The sequence below is a fragment of the Epinephelus fuscoguttatus genome, linkage group LG5 (assembly GCF_011397635.1).
Source record: "Epinephelus fuscoguttatus linkage group LG5, E.fuscoguttatus.final_Chr_v1".
Taxonomy (NCBI): Eukaryota; Metazoa; Chordata; class Actinopteri; order Perciformes; family Serranidae; genus Epinephelus; species Epinephelus fuscoguttatus.
In genome coordinates, this window is record NC_064756.1 from 9,908,572 (window position 1) to 9,926,072 (window position 17,501).

The window sequence follows — 17,501 nt, forward strand, 5'->3', positions numbered from 1 at the left end:
GGCATTTCATTTTTGCAGTATTACACAATTTGTCTTGGGAATAGAAACCACAAGAGCATGAAGAAACTAGCACACTTGCATATTCTTCATATTGTTATTCTGCGCAGCTCCCGTCTTTATGGTTGTCTTAACAGCCCGCAGGAGCACCAACGGCTCGATGAATGAGTTTCATAGAAAGCTTGCTGAGCAAAGCCTGAAATATGTTATTCATATTACTGCAGCAGCTCCTCCTGAAGACAATACCCATTGTGCATGTATGTATATGCAGCCAACATACAGCACAATTAATGTCTTTCTTTCTTTGATTATTCATTGTTGATTAATGTTACTTTTGTCTTGAAAACATGAAGCAAGCAGGAAACTAAAACATGCAACACACAATCAAACAAATGAGCAGAAAGCCGACTAGAATGTATTAACAATATTTATTCACTACAAGTTCCAGTGTTATTTTTCCTATTTCATTTCAAACCAACAGTAAGAACAAGATGTATTTTTATACATATTTACAGATTGGTTTTTACTATTGGCAATATATCACATGTCCTTATTTATCTATGTACACAACCCATTTGCCACCTTGTGTACCACACGCCAGCCTACGGCCAGGGTAGAAGATGAGATGTTTATCTGGACTGGGTTAAAGCCTCAGTAGTTTTCTACTGATTGCGCTCTCTTTCCTCCGATGCTCCTGCAAATGGAGGGCAGAGTGGGAGTAAAATAATCTCAGTTTAGCTTTTTCCAGCCTGAAATAAATTTTCTCTGGGAAGGATAAAGCCAGAGATCTTTGAAGACAAGTTCGTCTTTAATGTTGTAAGCCAGTGCTCAGGGCAGGGACACTGGGAGAGATGGTGAGTGGAATCTACAGACAGAATATGTTATCTCGAAAACACTGTTGGACATAAAAAAAAAGAGGAGAAAGAGGGGATCTTTGATCTTTTGACCTTTTTGAGCCGTACTGTATTCATAAATCATAAATCAATGTGTGTGTGTGTGTGTGTGTGTGTGTGTTTTAGATGGATTTTTACTCAAGTATTGTAGCTCTGCCACACAGTAGAAAGCCTTGAGACAAAAAAGAGAGATATAAAAAACAGTTAAATAAATGTGTCTGCAACAATAGTGAGCTGGAGTGTAGCTGAGGCTAGACTGGGGTCATATGTACAAAGACGAACATATTTAAGATTGATCTGGAGTGGTCATGTTGTAGTAAATGAGAGCATAGTGTAGTGGTTCCCAACTGGTCCAGCCACGGGGTCCAGATTGCTCCGTAGTCATTAGTTCAAGGTCCACACAGCTAGTTTGCTGTCTCTGTCAAGTAGCTGTCCGTTAGTTATTCACACTACAGCAGGAAACTGCACTTCAAACGTGCAAGAAATTCACTGTACTTCAAAATAAAATGTGTTTTTTACAAGTTTCAGGTGTTCCCCGAGTCATTTGTGGTCCATATAGAATGGACCAGCAACCCACTTTTGGACCACGACCCACCAGTTGGGAACCACTGGCATGGTGAAGAGTTTTAAAAAATACAGATATTAAATTAGAAGTCATTTATAAGAAGACTTCCAGGCAAAAAAAAAAAACAAAAAAAAAAAAATCAGATTACTGTTTGATCCAGGCCTGTGGAAACAGCAGGCTTACATCACTGACAATGAATTGAGACACAAACACAGTGTTGACTTGAACTCAGTAGGTGAATTTTGTCATTCCATAAGTGTGTGAATTTGGGAAGACATCAATAAAACAAAAGTACATCTCATTTATTGTGCACATTATCCAAATATGTGTTGGGATTAAAGAGCATTCTGTTTATTTATATTTCTAGTGTAATATATTAAAGGAGCAGTCCGGTATTTTGCACTTTGAGTCCAATTTCTGGGTTGTTTATGATGAAATAGAGTGGCTCAGACCAAAATAGTGACGATTGCTCCCTTTCGTAGAATTTAGCTTTCCCCTGCCTGGCTGCTATGGCCATGTGTGAGCCTGTCTTAAAACCACCCTGAACGTTCGTTTTCAAAGCCATGAAACTCACCCAGTGGTCAGTGGTGTTCATTGATGTTCTGACATAAAAATCATAGCAAACTGGTTTCCATGATGATGTATTTGACATTTTGTCTACCCCATTGGTTTTCTATAGGAAGCCTCATCGTCCATTGGTAGTGATCCGCCACCGGAAACGGAAAGGGGGTTGTTTATGACAAGGTTTTAGTCATTGTAGTCTTTTAGCTCAGCGAAAGTGCCGTGTGCGCTCCTGGAGGAAGAACGAGAACGAACGAAAAAATTTTGTAATAAGCTTAAACAACTGCACAATGGATTACTCGCTTGTAAACATCCGTCGCAGCACGATGTCTTTGAACACAACGCCAACCTTCTTCTTCTGCTTCTTTTCTGTGTTCCATTACATTGCAATGGTTTCCTGCTGGTTGATGACAGCCACGTAAAGAAGCATTATTGCCATCAAGTGGGCTGGAGTGTATAACGCTTCAGGGTCAAACGAACGATCAAGCGTAAGTTTAAACACGGGTGTGAGGCAGCTGAAAAAATAGTTCCACAATCAAGATGAAGAGCAAAAACACGGCTGGAAACCACTTGAGGGTGGTTTTAGGACAGGTTCACACATGGCCATAGGCAGCAGTGTTAAGCCAGGCAGGGGAAAGCCAAATTCTTCGAAAATGAGCAATTGTCTCTATTTTGGTCTTAACCACTCTATTTCATCATAAACAACCCAGAAATGGGGCTCAAAGTGCAAAGTACAAACTTCTCCTTTAAGCTAATTCCACTCTACACTCGCTGCCAACCCTCCCTTTTTTTAAATTTTAATTTTCTAATTTAATCATTAACATTTTGAGTGCAACATAACACCTTCTAGGAAACAGCCTGAAGACATATAAATGTAGTAGTCCCTACATTAAAAAAAGTACTCCGTAAAGTCAGTGAAGTTGTCTGGTAAGAACTAAATAATATAAATGTAAAAAAAAGAAAAAAAAGAAAATCAGAGAAAAATAAAGTTTCCACAATAAATCATGAGATTACATGTGTTTGAGCACTTTTTGTAATGTTAGCACACAAATTTGTCTCGGTAAGACTCAAAATGCCAAAACAGCACATTTAATTAAAACTCATATTAGACATAAAGAGGAATTGCTTTCAAAGAATAAAACACCTTTCAATACAGCATGTAACACACAAATAATTGCCGTATGAAATATTGCATCATAGCTACTAGAAATTATTAGTATTGCGCATAAATGCACAATGAGAAATGATTGCAAATTTGGAAACACTGTAACAGTTTTGTCAGAGAGTGGTGAAATTTGGTTAAAATACAAATACAGCAGGTCAGAAACACAGTGATACTACCATATACAGCATAGGTGTCTATTATTAATCGTAACACATATGGCCATTCATATTAAACCATACTGTATTTACCTCAGACCTCGTAATGAAATGGCAATAACCATTAAAAAATGAAAACATTAAAAGCATCCCTTGATTTTAAACCAATAACAGACTATCAAATCCAGTTTGTCGTCTAATGTAACAAAAAGAAGCGTTTTAAAGTTAAGACACATGAGTTGTAGAATATGTATCAGTCAGACATGTATTTTCTTTGATTCACAATCTAGCCTACTGTTGTAGTTACAATATGTACAGTAAAAAAAAAAAACAATAGGTGTTAGCCTTTGTCAAGGGGAGGAAAAAAATCACCTTTAAATATATATTTGTCTCTTTATAAAGCATTTATGAAATAAGACATCCTCTTACCCACGACTTCTGAAAGCAGCACTGATGTGACATCAACCAGATCAGGACAACAGAGAGGATGAACACAGCGAAGACTACGACACCATCCATCAGCAGGTTCAAGTTTAAATCGGGGGACAGTAGCTTTCTGTTGTGAAAATCCAGTGCTTGTGCTATCTTCAAATATCATCAGTATTCTGTATGTGCAGAGTTTGGATATATGTTGTTTGGGTAAAGCTTGTAATTAGTAAGACTGAGTTATTGTTTGTAAGACAGCGAGTTTTGATATAAAAATGCTCTGAAAAGTGCAAAAACGTAATTAAAATGTTTGCATTCAATGAATTAAAGTATATTATGCGATGTATTGCACCCATAAAACCCCTCTCTCTATATGCTTCTAAGGCCATTTCTCCCAACACCCTTTTATTCTTTAGGTTCCTCCCAACAGACGTTTTAACATTCACTGTTTCAATGCATAACCCTCATCACAACTATCAACCAAAATTACAACTGTGACAATGAAATTATTGGAAACAATACGGACTTAATTTGTTATCCTAAAACAACAGACACATGCATTTATGTGGGAATCCGAGCTTGCTTCTGTCTGACCGTGCAGTGTGGACACATTGAGATGAAAATGCCTTGTGTTGAGTCTGAACAAAAAGAAAAAACAAAAACCCACAATCAATACAATGATCCAGCCCTGAAAAAAATGTGGGAATCCAGGTTCTGCAGGAAATTTCCCTCCACTTTTGCAAAATTAAAATGGTTGAAAAATCGTTCCCACCACACCAGCCAGGAAAATCCATCCAATAAGGGGATGATCAGATTTCATGTAATGCTCATCTACAAAATAAAGGGTCCCGTCCATCAGGGAATTGGCATTAAATGAACTCTGCACTGTGAAATCCAAGTTTGTTTTGAGATAAAGAGGTTGTGACGAAGTCGTAAAGGGCAGCGGGCTGCTTCAGCCCATATTCGGTCTGTTCTTCACCAGTGGGTTCCAAAAATCACAAGAAAACACGCATGTTTTTAGTCTTGTTTTCAAAGCTAACAGTTTACCAAATGGGATTTCACACCAGTGAGCCAGCTCTGCTCTGGGCTGGCACCATGACAGGCACCGCCCCCATCCTCTCCAGTGTGGCCTGGCTCACGGCGTAGGAGTGTGTGTGCTGCCCATGTGTGGAAGTCACCACCGGTTTGAGGCTCACAGAGCCGTTGCTGCGCACCATGGCGGGAGGGGACGGGGCAGAGTTTGTGGTGACCACCAGAGTCTTGGGTGGTGGGAGTGTGTGGCTGCCGTTGGCGAACGCTGTCGTTGTTGCTGTTGTGGGCTGCGCGTGGCGGGACAGCGGAGCTGAGCCTGGTGCTGTGACCACTGTACTGTGGCCGTGGCCTGCGTTCTGGGCCTGTCCGTGTCCATGTGCAGCGTGAGCAGCGGTGGAGAAGGTCTGACGAGTGTCTCCGTTGTAGCGGGTGTAGGAGTTGGTGTCGTAGTTGGGTTTGGGGTTGTGCCAGTAGCGGCTGTTGTAGGTGTTGGTGGACGTCAGCGTGTCGTTCTCTGAGGATGAGGCGTCTGCATGGAAAGCCTTCACTGATGATGACCTCTTGGGAGGAAGGTCATCTTCTCTGTTAAGATAAGACGTTGTGAAGATGTCAGTGATATTAACAACAATAGCAGTAAGATAGCCAATTAGTTTGTCTTCAAATGTTTAGTACAGATTCTCTATTGGAGCATTAAAAATTAAGAGTTCCTCTATGCAGCCAAGTTGCAATACATCGAGAATCTTAATGCTACTTATTTATTCATCTTTGCCCTTAGATTGGGAACAACTGTACAAATAAAGGATATAACAACACCCCCGCCTCTTTCACATGAACGTACTTGTGGCTGAATAAGAAACCCAGAGCTGACTGAACTAGCTGATAACCAGCTTTGTATCCAGACGGCCAATGTTAGAGTTAGTCAAACCAGATAACGAGATGATACCCTGGATTAGCTTAACTGCCTTTGTAGTACAGTCCCCCGTCTTTCACATCTGCACTCTGCATCTCTGCACCTTCAACTTGGGAACAACTGTAACAGCCCTGTAGTGGCACTTTCTACCTTTATATGGTATAGTTGTGACATCACAACTTAACATAACTCCTGATGGTTTGTTTAAAGGTAAAAGTTTCTGAATATAGAGTGTGAGTGGATTTCTCTGTGAACTGAACATTATGATAGTTTCACAGTACAGTGTTTATACAGCGCCTATACCTGCGAAAAGAAAGAAATGGAAATCTGACTTTTTATAATATGAGACCTTTAAACCAATAAAGGGCCACCATATTTAAACCATTCAAAAGTACTTATATTTTTATCAATAAACTGTTGATAAACTTCCAGCAAATATGCTGTGAATATCACTGGTTTTAAGTTGCAGTTTAGTCATTCCTCACTCATATATTTTTTAAGCATGAGTAATTTTGGTGGATGAGTTTGGCTCCTGATACATTTGGCTGAGATAATATTCATTGTGATTTGCTGTTAGTGGTGAAAAGCAGAGCTGCTGGGCTGGAAACTGAATGTGCTATTGCAGATGAGCCCAAAATGAAGCAGATGTTATCCCAACCAGCCAAAGACTCACATATCTGAACAATGATTTATCTTCCAAATGATGCATGGAGAGATTTTTGGGAGAAATTGCAGCCCATTTAATCAGCTGACAGAGCTTCACAGACTGTTTGAACAGACAAATTAGGCTGAGATGATGGAGACATTTGCTGCAAAGAGATAAAAATTAAGCTGAATTCTTCAAACTTTCAATCCAATTAACTGGTCTGGGTTTCTGAGCTGAATCTTTGTGATTGCTGTGCTGACACTAATCATTCTGCTGTAGGACATACAAAGTTCCTGCTGAATCTTATCACCCTTTGAAATACAGCAGACAGGCCGCGAATGTCAGCCCAGTCGCCAGGGTGAAACATTGGCACTGTGCATTTCTGCAAACCACATATGTTACATTTGTACTTTTCATATGTCTCATGTCAACATTTGACTTTCGCTGGTGGACGGCATGACACCCGGGGGAGACGGCTGCAAAACAGCAGATAGTGTCATACCATTTTTTTTAGACCAACAAACAATAAAAGCATGTATTTTAATGACACATAGGGACATTTCTTGCTGTGTCTGGTGTGACAAAACCTTGTAATTTTTTCAAAGCACGTGTTTGTTGTGACCAGAGCTGGTATTTTAAGCCAATACACGATGTTTTCCAACCCTAACCAAGTGGTTTCTGTGCCTTAACCGAACCGCATGCTAACCACAGCATAATATTAAAAATTGAAACACAAAGAAATGTAAAGTTTCATCACATCCACTCTATATGAAACCCACAAACATATCCATATCCATGGTTTTCAGAAATGTACAATACCAATATTTATTCTGGTGATTCATTCTGGGTTGCAAATGTAGTCTCCACCCTGCCACAGTCTGTACAACATATGCCACTAAACAATCTGTGTGTGAGACACAACGTCTGCTACATACATTAATATTATGTATGCACTGGAAAAAAAAACAACAGCATCTGGTTGTGACTGACCAAAGCCACAGATCAAAGCCAAACCTGATCTCATTGGGGATCTCCTCCTCGTCGTATTTGTTCTTGTTCTTCCAGTAGAAGAGCGTGACCACCACTAACAGGGAACAGATGATGACAGCTAGGACTCCTGTAGCGATGGTGCCCGCTATCAGACCCACACTCTGAGGCTGGGCTGCAGGACAGAGAGACAGGAGGAGAGTGTTCGCCAAAAAGTTCAGTCTAAATTCATCATGGTTTGGCCTCAGATGAAGAGGGAGCTGGATGGGTGGCAGAAAACTAGACAGGAAATGTAGTAGGTTCATGAACTTGTTTTCAAAATTGTGTGTGCTCTTTCAAAGAATTTTTTAATTTGGCAGACACATGCAGCAATTTAATATTTTTGGGGCAATATAGCTTTACTCTTAAACTCTTAAAATACAATTCAAGGACCTATGGGATGTGTTGCCTGACTAACAGGAGCTACTGTGTCTATTATATAATCTGTGAGAGGAGGAGCTCATGCTATGGTAAGTTTCTTTGGTGGACAAGAGCTATTTTATGTCCCTTGGTCTAAAAATATAGACACAATTTCATATTGGAGATGGAGAAAAATCTTGTACTGATTTTAATATATCAGTTTTTCAAAGTGAAATAGAAACAGCAGTGGAGCAGAATTTTGAGTAACACTTCCTCTTTCTGAGCATTTTCATCTGCACTATGTCGGCAGTGACTAAAACCCGCTGTTGTCTCTGACAGACAGACTCAGCACTCTGCTGTCTGTCTGCCTGTATTCATGACACTGAGCGTCATCCTGTCACACACTGTCAGACTGAAAAAGAAAAAAGACTGTGTAACGATGTTACAGTCTTTCCTGTCAAGCTATCCAAACTGTCTGACCTCGTATGACCCCAAACCAACTCTGTCCTTTTCTCTGAACTGGTGCAGGCGTGAGGCAGTGTAACTATCCGCTGCTCTTGTCCTTTGTGTAGTTGTATAGTTTATTTGCCTGTGTTAATATTCATCCTGTCTGTCTGACAAGTGTCACCCTAATTTTATTTCCATCTGTCAGAGTATAAGTGAGACAAGACGCTTCCATCTATAAATGCAGATCCCTCACCAAACCATGTGTCAGCTGGTGTATAAATGACAATAACAGTGTTACATGGATCCAGCAGTGAGGGAGCAGTGTGTCTGAGTGTACTTACGTGCTACGACCTGCAGGTTGAGCAGACAGGTGCTCTTGCCGATGGCATTGCTGGAGGTACACTGGTAGAGTCCTGAGGTGCTGGTGCTGATGTTTCTCAATGTTACAGTGCCCTGCATCTGATCTGAAGGACACACACACACACACACACACACACACACACACACACACACACACACACACAGAGCCACATGGTAATTAAAGTGACTGAGGCTGCGTTGTGAATCACATACTTTTTCTTTTTACTTTCAGTACATACTGCAGCTGCCCCACTTTATTGTATCATAACATGACTTGATTTGTTACCCTTTGGCTTATATATTTGTCGCAGTCTGTAGCACAATATTTGAAGTAAAAAGAAAGAGTATGCAATTAGGAACACAGCCTAAAACACAAATACGTCAAAGCAAAAACCTAGGACCTAATGCATGTCAAAGAACATTTACAAAAAGTCTGCTAAGTGTAACATCATGGTTAATTTGAAATACAACTCTGTAAGTCATTCATAGTTTGTGTAAAATGTGGTTAACTTTCTTGTTCTGATCTCCTCTGCAGTATGAGAATACATTCAATTTAACTACTTTCACTACCGACCAATAGAGGGGGCTATACAGCTTTAATACAAAGAGTGCAAGTAAAGCATATTGTACATTAAAAAAGTAAAGCTGCAGATTCCTTTCTTTCACAAATAATGAATGGGTTGACTTGTGGGTGTATAACCAAAGAGCTGTACACTACTGGATTCATTAAAAAAGGCCTCAGCAGTTCATAGGACATGATGCAGATTGTCACCTGTTCTCATGATAGTGACATGACAGATGTCACAGCTGTCTGTGTCAAACGTTTCAGTGAAAATGTGATTGAAATTAAGCAGCAGAAGAAGACAGACTCAAAACTCAAACACTGACAGTTAATTATTTCAAACCAGGTGGGCTCTCTGACTGTCATCAAGAGGAGATGTATCATAAAGAAGAGTAAACTAATTTAATCAAAGTCTTGAAGACTATAAACACAGTGTTTAACAATAAAATAAAAAAAAAGGCAAACATATTGATTTAAGGTTAATTGGGGATGATGTTCAACAACTGCGAAACTATAGCAAATCATCTGTTTACAAACTCTCACACAACTCGTGCAGTAAAATCAAAGTCTCATGTATCCAGTAGTATGCACAGTACTTCCCAAACACATGCATTTTTACTACAACAATAAATAAATACAATAAAAATCTTAGTATTCGAGTCTGGCTTTGAAGAGAGCAAAGACAAGTTTCACTCTCAGTCCAGCTAGGTTTTAGCTTGTAAGCAAATATTTTGATATGATTTTGTTGTTGTAAATACAATCCACAGTCAATCATTAAATCAATATGTTTGCTGTTTTCTGTGGGGGCATGCCAGTAAAACAAAGTTTTCATCATAAATTCAAGGTAACATGGAATAACTAACTGATGCAACTAACAACAAAGTTGAAAACAAAGTTTTCCTTTAATAGGCTGGTCTTGATATTTTGTCAACACAGGAGGGGATTTGAAATATATTTTTAAACTGTCCCTCAAATGGTTGATATTTAATGTAATATCATTTAATTACAGCATCAGGGTTTAGAGGAAGTAATGTAAAGGGCATACAAAAAGGGAAATATAACTATAAGAAACATTTGGTTTCTTTCATTTTGTGTTTTGTTTGTTGTTATTGTTTTCCAATACAACTACCATTTTGGTGAGATACAATCTGGCTTCTTTCAAGCTCAGTTAGATGTTAACATATCAAAGAGCTGATTGCCAGGCATGCCAGTTGGTATAATCATTGGCATGTATTCAGTCACCTTTGTAGCTGAATCTGCAATTAATATTCAGTGTCTTCACATTGAAAATCTTTTCCCAGTGTCGACATACAAGAAAAATATATACATATATTGACTTTATTGTTGTGGGAATCTGCAATCTGCAGTTTATTGTTACATTTTGTACATTAGCCTTTTATTGACCAGTAGTGTACAGACAAAGAGAGTGACTTTTGATGATGATTATTCGACTGTGCAATGGGCACAGCTGGAAAAGAAAGGAGAGTCCACGACACCAGTGCTCTCTGATGCTGAAAACCAAACACATTTCCATTCTACCTGCTCCTTATCATACTTAGTTACTGTTGAAGCAGTATGGCCACAGTGACTGCACCAGTCCAGTACAAAAAATTGCAAGTGTGTCAGAGTTGGTATTCAGCATGAGAAGATGAGGAAGAACATAAAACACCACCACAGATCATCTGGGTTAATTGCACACACACATTCCTGATGCACCCATTCACAAATTCACATGGTTTAAAACACTTCATCCATCCATCATCACCCCTCAGCAGGGTCAGAAGGGGGGGTGGGCCTTGGGCGGGCAGTAGTTTGGGCCTGGCACATGACAGGTGGCGGTGATGGTGGGATTGTTGCTGAGTCTGAGCAACGCTATGTGTGTGGGATTTACCAGCAAAGGTGGGGCAAAAGGGAACTCCGACGGCCAGCTTGTTAGTAATACCTTGCATGGCGTTGTGCGGCAGCTTGGGCAGCGCGTCCAGCTTCTCCCAGGAGTAGGATGGCGTCGGGATGCCTTCCTCTGAGCTGCAGATCAGCATGATGTCACTGCCTACATCCAGAGTGCCCTGGATTCGACATGCTGGCACCGAGGGGGGCACTGGCAGATGGAGAGAGTAGGCGGCGGAGTGTGAACGGGTATACAAAGAAAATCTAATAATTTCTTATTTGCAGAGGAAATTTCATATTTAAAAAAAGCTGAAGACTCTCAGCATTACAACAGTGTTTGCATGCTGCTTCACTGCAAACTGATGCTCTTACAAACTGAAAAATAAAGTTTCAACCTGCTAGAATTTTTCATGATTGCTGCATTGAAAATGCTGTTGTGTATCTGTCTTTAGAGCTCTACAGTTGGAAGGAAATGATGTCCTCCAAGTTAAGGGCCAAAGTGAGCAAGTTTCAAACAATGAAACTCTGAATATGAATTTAAAGATTCCTGCTGACGTCTTATTTTTTAGGACATTAAAAAATGAAATATTCTGTGGTGATGTGCAGTAATTTACCCAACACGGTGAGCCCAATGACACCGATGTTGCGCCCCCCTCTGTCTGGGAGGTTGTTGACCAGGCACTGGTAGGTCCCAGTGTCGGACAGCTGGGTGTTGTTGATGAAGATGGAGGCACTTGTACTTGGCATGGTAGCCACGAAGCCCACACGGCCATTGAGGTGGTTGGCGAGGCTAAATACCTGGCCGCCCTGGTAAATAATCACCTGGATTGGGATGTGACGGGGAGGTGATGGAAGAGAGACAGAGAAGGTGACGGATGTAGAAAAGGATGGCGAGTTGAAGTGAATTGGTTAAACAGAAAGGTAAATGGGAAAGGGTGGAGGGTGGAAAGATGCGTTGGTGGCAAAGGGGTCAGGGGGAAAAACAAGTACTGAGAATCAGCAATTCATTTATTTTTAATAATTCTTAACAAATAAATGTGTGCCTTTGTTCAAAGATATGTAACAGATGGTGCCAAAGTTTGTGCGGCCATAAAATCCTCAATGCACTTGTGGCCTATTACAAATACCTCCCACTAGAGGGAGTCCTAGTTCTTCTAACAGGCTTAAAAATAGCTTGAAGGTGGACAGAGAAAGTTAAGGAGTGAACAGATTTTCATGTCCTAAGATACAAACAAACAAACAGACAGAAGGAGGAAAAACCTTTTATTTGTAAGTGGTTGTTTCTAGCTCAGTGATTCCAGGGTAAGGAGTACATACTAAAAGTATGCTTTTATGGTACTATCAGGCTCTTCAGATAAAAGCATCCACTAAATGGTATGCATAATTGAAAACATTTTAACTTAGAAACATATAAACTGCAATCTGATGAATCCAACAGTAGCAATGGAGGAGGTTTTTCTGCACAAGGAGTCAAACTCAGCGAGAAATTAAACCAAATCCTTGCTCTTTATCATTACATCAGTGACCTTTGAAATTAGTCACAGTGGAGAACACACTTCTGAGGATGAATTCAGGCCTTTGGGTTGAGGTAAGCTTGTCTCAGGTCCAAGTTAAAGAGCGATGAAGGATCAATTTGTTCAAAAGCTTCCCTCAGGCCTCAAACTCGGGGCTGAACAGCTCGTTTGTGAGGCCGAGCCACATGCAAAACAGCTCTCACCCCTCAGCTGGGCCCACACAAAAGATGAAGACGACACACGCAGACACATGGTATGTGCACACAAGTCTGGCACTCACACACACGCGCGCGCACCAGCTCACACACAGGCACGCACTCACGTAGACACAAAGTGCGGAGGGGAATCAGAGGGGCTATTCACTTTGGTGAAAAGAGCCCTCATTGAACTGCTCAAAGAGCCAGGCAGGGAAACAACCAGCACCAGTGTGGATGTGTGTGCATGTGTGTGTGTGTGTGTGTGCGTGAGAGTGATAGTTCTGATGGAAGTGCAGGAGTGTGTATGTGACTGTGTCCTCCACTGCTGCTTAACGGTTGTAAATTGCGCGGCTGCAATTTCCTGAGTGCAGTACGCTCGCTTTGTCCTCTTATGTGCAGATGAATAGGCAGCTCCTCAGCTGTGATGAGAGCCTGCAACTGCATCTTCTGTGTGTGTGTGTTTCAGTGTATATTCATATACTCACAGGGAGTGTATCAGTTTTGACTTGTGTGTGCAACTGTGTGTGATTGTCCTGCCACAGACTGTTTTTCAATCTCAGTAACAGTGTGGTCTCACATATTGTCCGTCCACTTTTTTTTTTCATGTCAAAATTTTTTCCCCCGCCAGTTTCTGTCAGTGTGTCTCTGCCTACCTCTCTGTTTGCCTCTCTGACAGACGGCACCGGTATGACCTGGCTCTACACTCCTGATGACCTAACAATATAATCTGCATGCTCGGTGAAAGTGATCCAATCAATCGGCCTCACACGCAACCCATACTGGGTGTGCGTGTTGGTGTGTGTGCATGAGTGAGCAGAGGATTAAAGCAGGCCCTAAACTGTGGTGCATCTTACACCTGCCAGTGCTTTTTTGTTTTTAACTGAGCTCCTGTGGACTTTAGTTTTCTGACATTCAAAAAAATCAATCATGGTTGCATTACAGGTGTCAAAAAATACCATAATGGACATAAGAATGTGCACTCGTGTGTATTTTCCAGCTTAAAACACGCCACATTCTGCGCATTCTCTAGACTTTGCATCTCTGTCCACTGTGTTGCTCCGTCCATATCTATGTGTGTGTATAAATCACCTCATCCTCTCGCATGACCTGGTTGGCTTTGTAGCTGTGTGCAGGGAGAAAAGAGGTCATGGCTGGCACTCAGATGGCTGACAGCCCTAAGAACTCTAGCTGGACTATCTGGACGTCCCACTGCTGGCCCAGCGGTAAACCTCTGCTACATCCCTTCCCTCCTAAAATCCTACACACATACAGCACAAGCATTCCCTCACACTCTCGCTACAGCCCATTCTCATGCTCTGCAACCTGCCCCATGAGTGTGAGCCACAAGTGGATGCACACAGTAAACCTTCAGATATCCTCTGTCACTGTCTGTCTCGCAAGTGGAGCCTACTTCTGACTGACCCTATGGGCCCCGTTGGCCCCAGACATGAGGGACACTGCCATCGCCTCAATAAAGCCTGAATAAACCTCTAAACCCCGACAGCCTCTCGTCAATTTACTGACTGTAAGCTGCCACTGTTATCTCTTTCTATCCTCTGAGACATGTTCTGAACAATATGGGCCAAGATCCATGTCGCTAGTGTATTTTGTTTTTCAAACTGCTGGTTTTAGCACGTAAACTACAGACTGCGTGCACGCTTGACCTTATTGCCATCCTGTCCAAAGCATACAGTCAGTGTTTAGAAAGATCAGCCAGTTGCTATGTTTCTGTTTTCTCTGTGGTGCATTCAAGGACACCAAAACAGCAGTGTCTTTTGTAGTAATCATTGCTTGCAAGGGCTGATATGAAAAGTCACTGTGGGTCAAATCAGGTCACAGCACATCAAGTATCATGTCTGAAAGGGCTTTTTGGGCCTACATTAACAACAGTATTCAATAACACAAGCTATCGAAGAAGACAAGTTAAAAAAAAGGTTTTGTTTAATACATAAAGAACAAAAGGAAAAACCCTCAGGGGGGAGAGGAAATTCAAAGAGAAGCTCCATCTCCTCAGACAGCTGGAGGTAGAATAGGAGCCAAAAGTGGGGATTGTAGAAATACAAAATAGAACAAAAATGCAACAGAATTATAATTGATCCACTGATAGTAATTACCAACAAAGTATGACCATGAGTTAGTCTGGTATCAGCGCTTTGTTGTTCAATGTGCAACAGAGGGGTAGGTAGAGGCACATTTTCATTCCCAACTCTTCAAATACTGTGTGAGACCTGGTTGGTAGAGGTTAGGAAGAAAGGAGTAAGGGCGGTCCAACATCTTAAATCCAAAGTTAGTTGTCCAAAAACATTGCATCATTTTGCTCTGTGGTCAGAGGATCCCACCCGAACCGGATCTCAGTCCAAAGTCATCGAAATCCAGTGCTTGGGCAGTGACTTAGCATCAGAAACTAACAAAAGAAAGGTGTCCTTTAACTGGTTGCCGTTATAGTTTAATGGCACCCAGCGGCGTCAGGGGGAAATGCAGCGGGACAAGAAGGAAAGTTACGGCAGCCAAAGTGCGAGTGGGGTAGATGGGTGGTCCAACAAACCACGACTTTCACCCACGAGAGTGGTGTTCGCTTACCGTAAGATTATAAAGCCAAACCCTGTTCTTTTTTCCTAAACCTAACCATGTCTGTTTGATGTTGGAGGAAAAAAAAACATCGATTAGCGGTATTGTACTGACGCAGTGTGTTTATTTTGAAAGAGACTGTATGTAAACGTTTTATTTCCTGTGAAAACTGAAGTGCATGAAGACAATGCATGTAACAGGCAGAACTTGACACACCGTCCCAGAACGTCAACAACCAACGCACCCAGGGTACCTTGCATGTCGTATGTAGACGTGGAAACCAAATGTCAAGGTCAGAGTGAGAATGTGTTGGCCGCCCAGAAGACAAGTAATGTACATAATACACAAACCTTTTAATTTGTTTATACAACCAAATGTCTGAGTAATCACACATCAAGTACATGGATGACTCTGTTATTGTAAGTCTTCTTCATGGATCAGAATATGACCATGGTTCCATTTTGGATAAATCTGTTAATTGGTGTGACCAGTCTTTGCTTCACATGAGACGTTTATTGATTTTCGGAGGAGGCCCTGCCCTCCTGCTCCATGTGTGATCAAGGGGGAGCTGGTGGCAGCAGTGTAGCAGTGTAAGTATTTGGGCACTGTTTTAAAGGACAAGTTGAATATGGATGTGAACACTGACGGCATCTGTAAGAAGGCAAACCAGCGCCTATTCTTTTTGAGGAGGCTGAGGAGTTTCGATGTAGATAGGACTACTTTTATTGAGTCCATTCTTAAAAAACAGTTGGAAAAAGTGGTCAAGTTGTGCTGTAAGATCATTGTAAGATCACTAACCTACAGCATCTGTATGAAGGGAGGGTCACCTCTAAAGCTCAGTCTATTGTCTCAGACTCTCAACATCTCCGGCATGTTGAGTTTCAGATGCTTCCATCATAGCAGAGGTTTTGCCTCCCTAAATGTAGCACTAAGCGTTACAGATCGTCCTTTGTCCCGTCTGCTATCACTCATCTTAACCAGCAGTGACCACTAATGTCCATGATTTATCCCTGACAGTGTGTGATTCTGGATTCTGTGTGTTATGTATTGTACTGTCTGTTATGCTGTACTCTTGACTACTGTCTGTATCTAAAATTGCGCCTCAAGGACATTAAAGGTTTACCTTACCTTACCTAAACCAAGCATATCTGAACAAAGGATATCTAAGTACAAGGCGTCCTTGCAAGCAGCTAGTTTGAACATCAGCATTCCCATGCAGTGATGCTGTCCATTAAAATGAGGGTGTCAGTGATCTGGATTTGGCAGTGATCAGGGTGGGTTAGTGATCTGTGCCCTTCAGCTAAAGGTAAGGGTTCAAGCCCTCGTAACAGAAATAATTCATGTACTTAAATAAGACACATAAAACCCTACTGCTGACAATGACTGAACTGTTGCTGACTCTGCATCCTGATGTCCGTGGAGCATAGAAACAAGAAAATAAAAAAAAAAGAATTTCCTACGGCTGATCAATAAAAGGTATCACATTAGTGTATATGAGAGAGAGTGTTGAAGCTAAATGTGTTAGTTGTAATATAACCTCTTCTTAGCCTCTCCACAGGGAGGAGTTACAGCCTCAAACAAACAACATGATGTGTTGGCGCTGTCTGAAATGGGTCCTTGTTCATTTTCTTTGATGTGTCCTGCAAAAATTGTTTACGCAGGGTTGAAGGGAGGCGACACAGAGAAAAAAAAGGTCATATTTTGAGGGTATTCGAATGCAGCGTCTATTTGATCTATCCTCTGGCAGATTGTTAGGTTCAGATAAGGATCAGAATCTGATCATCTAAAATACTGTGACAGATGTTCTCAATTACAGATTAACATCATTTCTGCACCACAGATTTTCTATGACCTCAATTTCACCAGAGCCTCATTTCACCGAAAGTGCACAATTTTTACTCTTTCAGTTATAAAAATCAACACGGCCCCCTTTCCAGGAATTGACGAAACATATTTAATTCATTTTTTTTCCAGACAGAAAACCATTTAGAAATGATACAATGACAGTGCAAAAAAGTTTTCATCAGTGCTGGAGTGATAAAACTTTCCCAATAAATTTCTATCTTCAACTTGAGCAAGTAAAGAGAGAAACTGTATCAAAATTGGATTTCAAAGGATTTCAGGCACTGACAATATTAAACTGCCAGGCACATCACATTGAAGAAACGTCTCCACCGAAGCCTTGCATATAAATTTTTGATATATCAACTATTTTAATGATTGAAACTAC

At 41.1% G+C, this 17,501-nt stretch overlaps 1 protein-coding gene across 1 annotated transcript in view; it reads right to left on the bottom strand.

The window, feature by feature from the left end:
* Positions 1 to 1,927: 1,927 nt before the first annotated feature.
* The window catches only part of igsf11 (immunoglobulin superfamily member 11), a 119,885-nt gene continuing 104,311 nt past the window's right edge, over positions 1,928 to 17,501 (bottom strand). The window contains exons 4-8 of the mRNA XM_049577270.1: positions 11,607 to 11,814; positions 11,048 to 11,203; positions 8,525 to 8,647; positions 7,365 to 7,512; positions 1,928 to 5,376 (exon numbers count right to left, since the gene is read on the bottom strand). Coding sequence (XP_049433227.1) covers positions 4,821 to 5,376; positions 7,365 to 7,512; positions 8,525 to 8,647; positions 11,048 to 11,203; positions 11,607 to 11,814 — 1,191 coding nt within the window. The 3' untranslated portion in view covers positions 1,928 to 4,820. The remainder of the gene's footprint in view (positions 5,377 to 7,364; positions 7,513 to 8,524; positions 8,648 to 11,047; positions 11,204 to 11,606; positions 11,815 to 17,501) is intronic.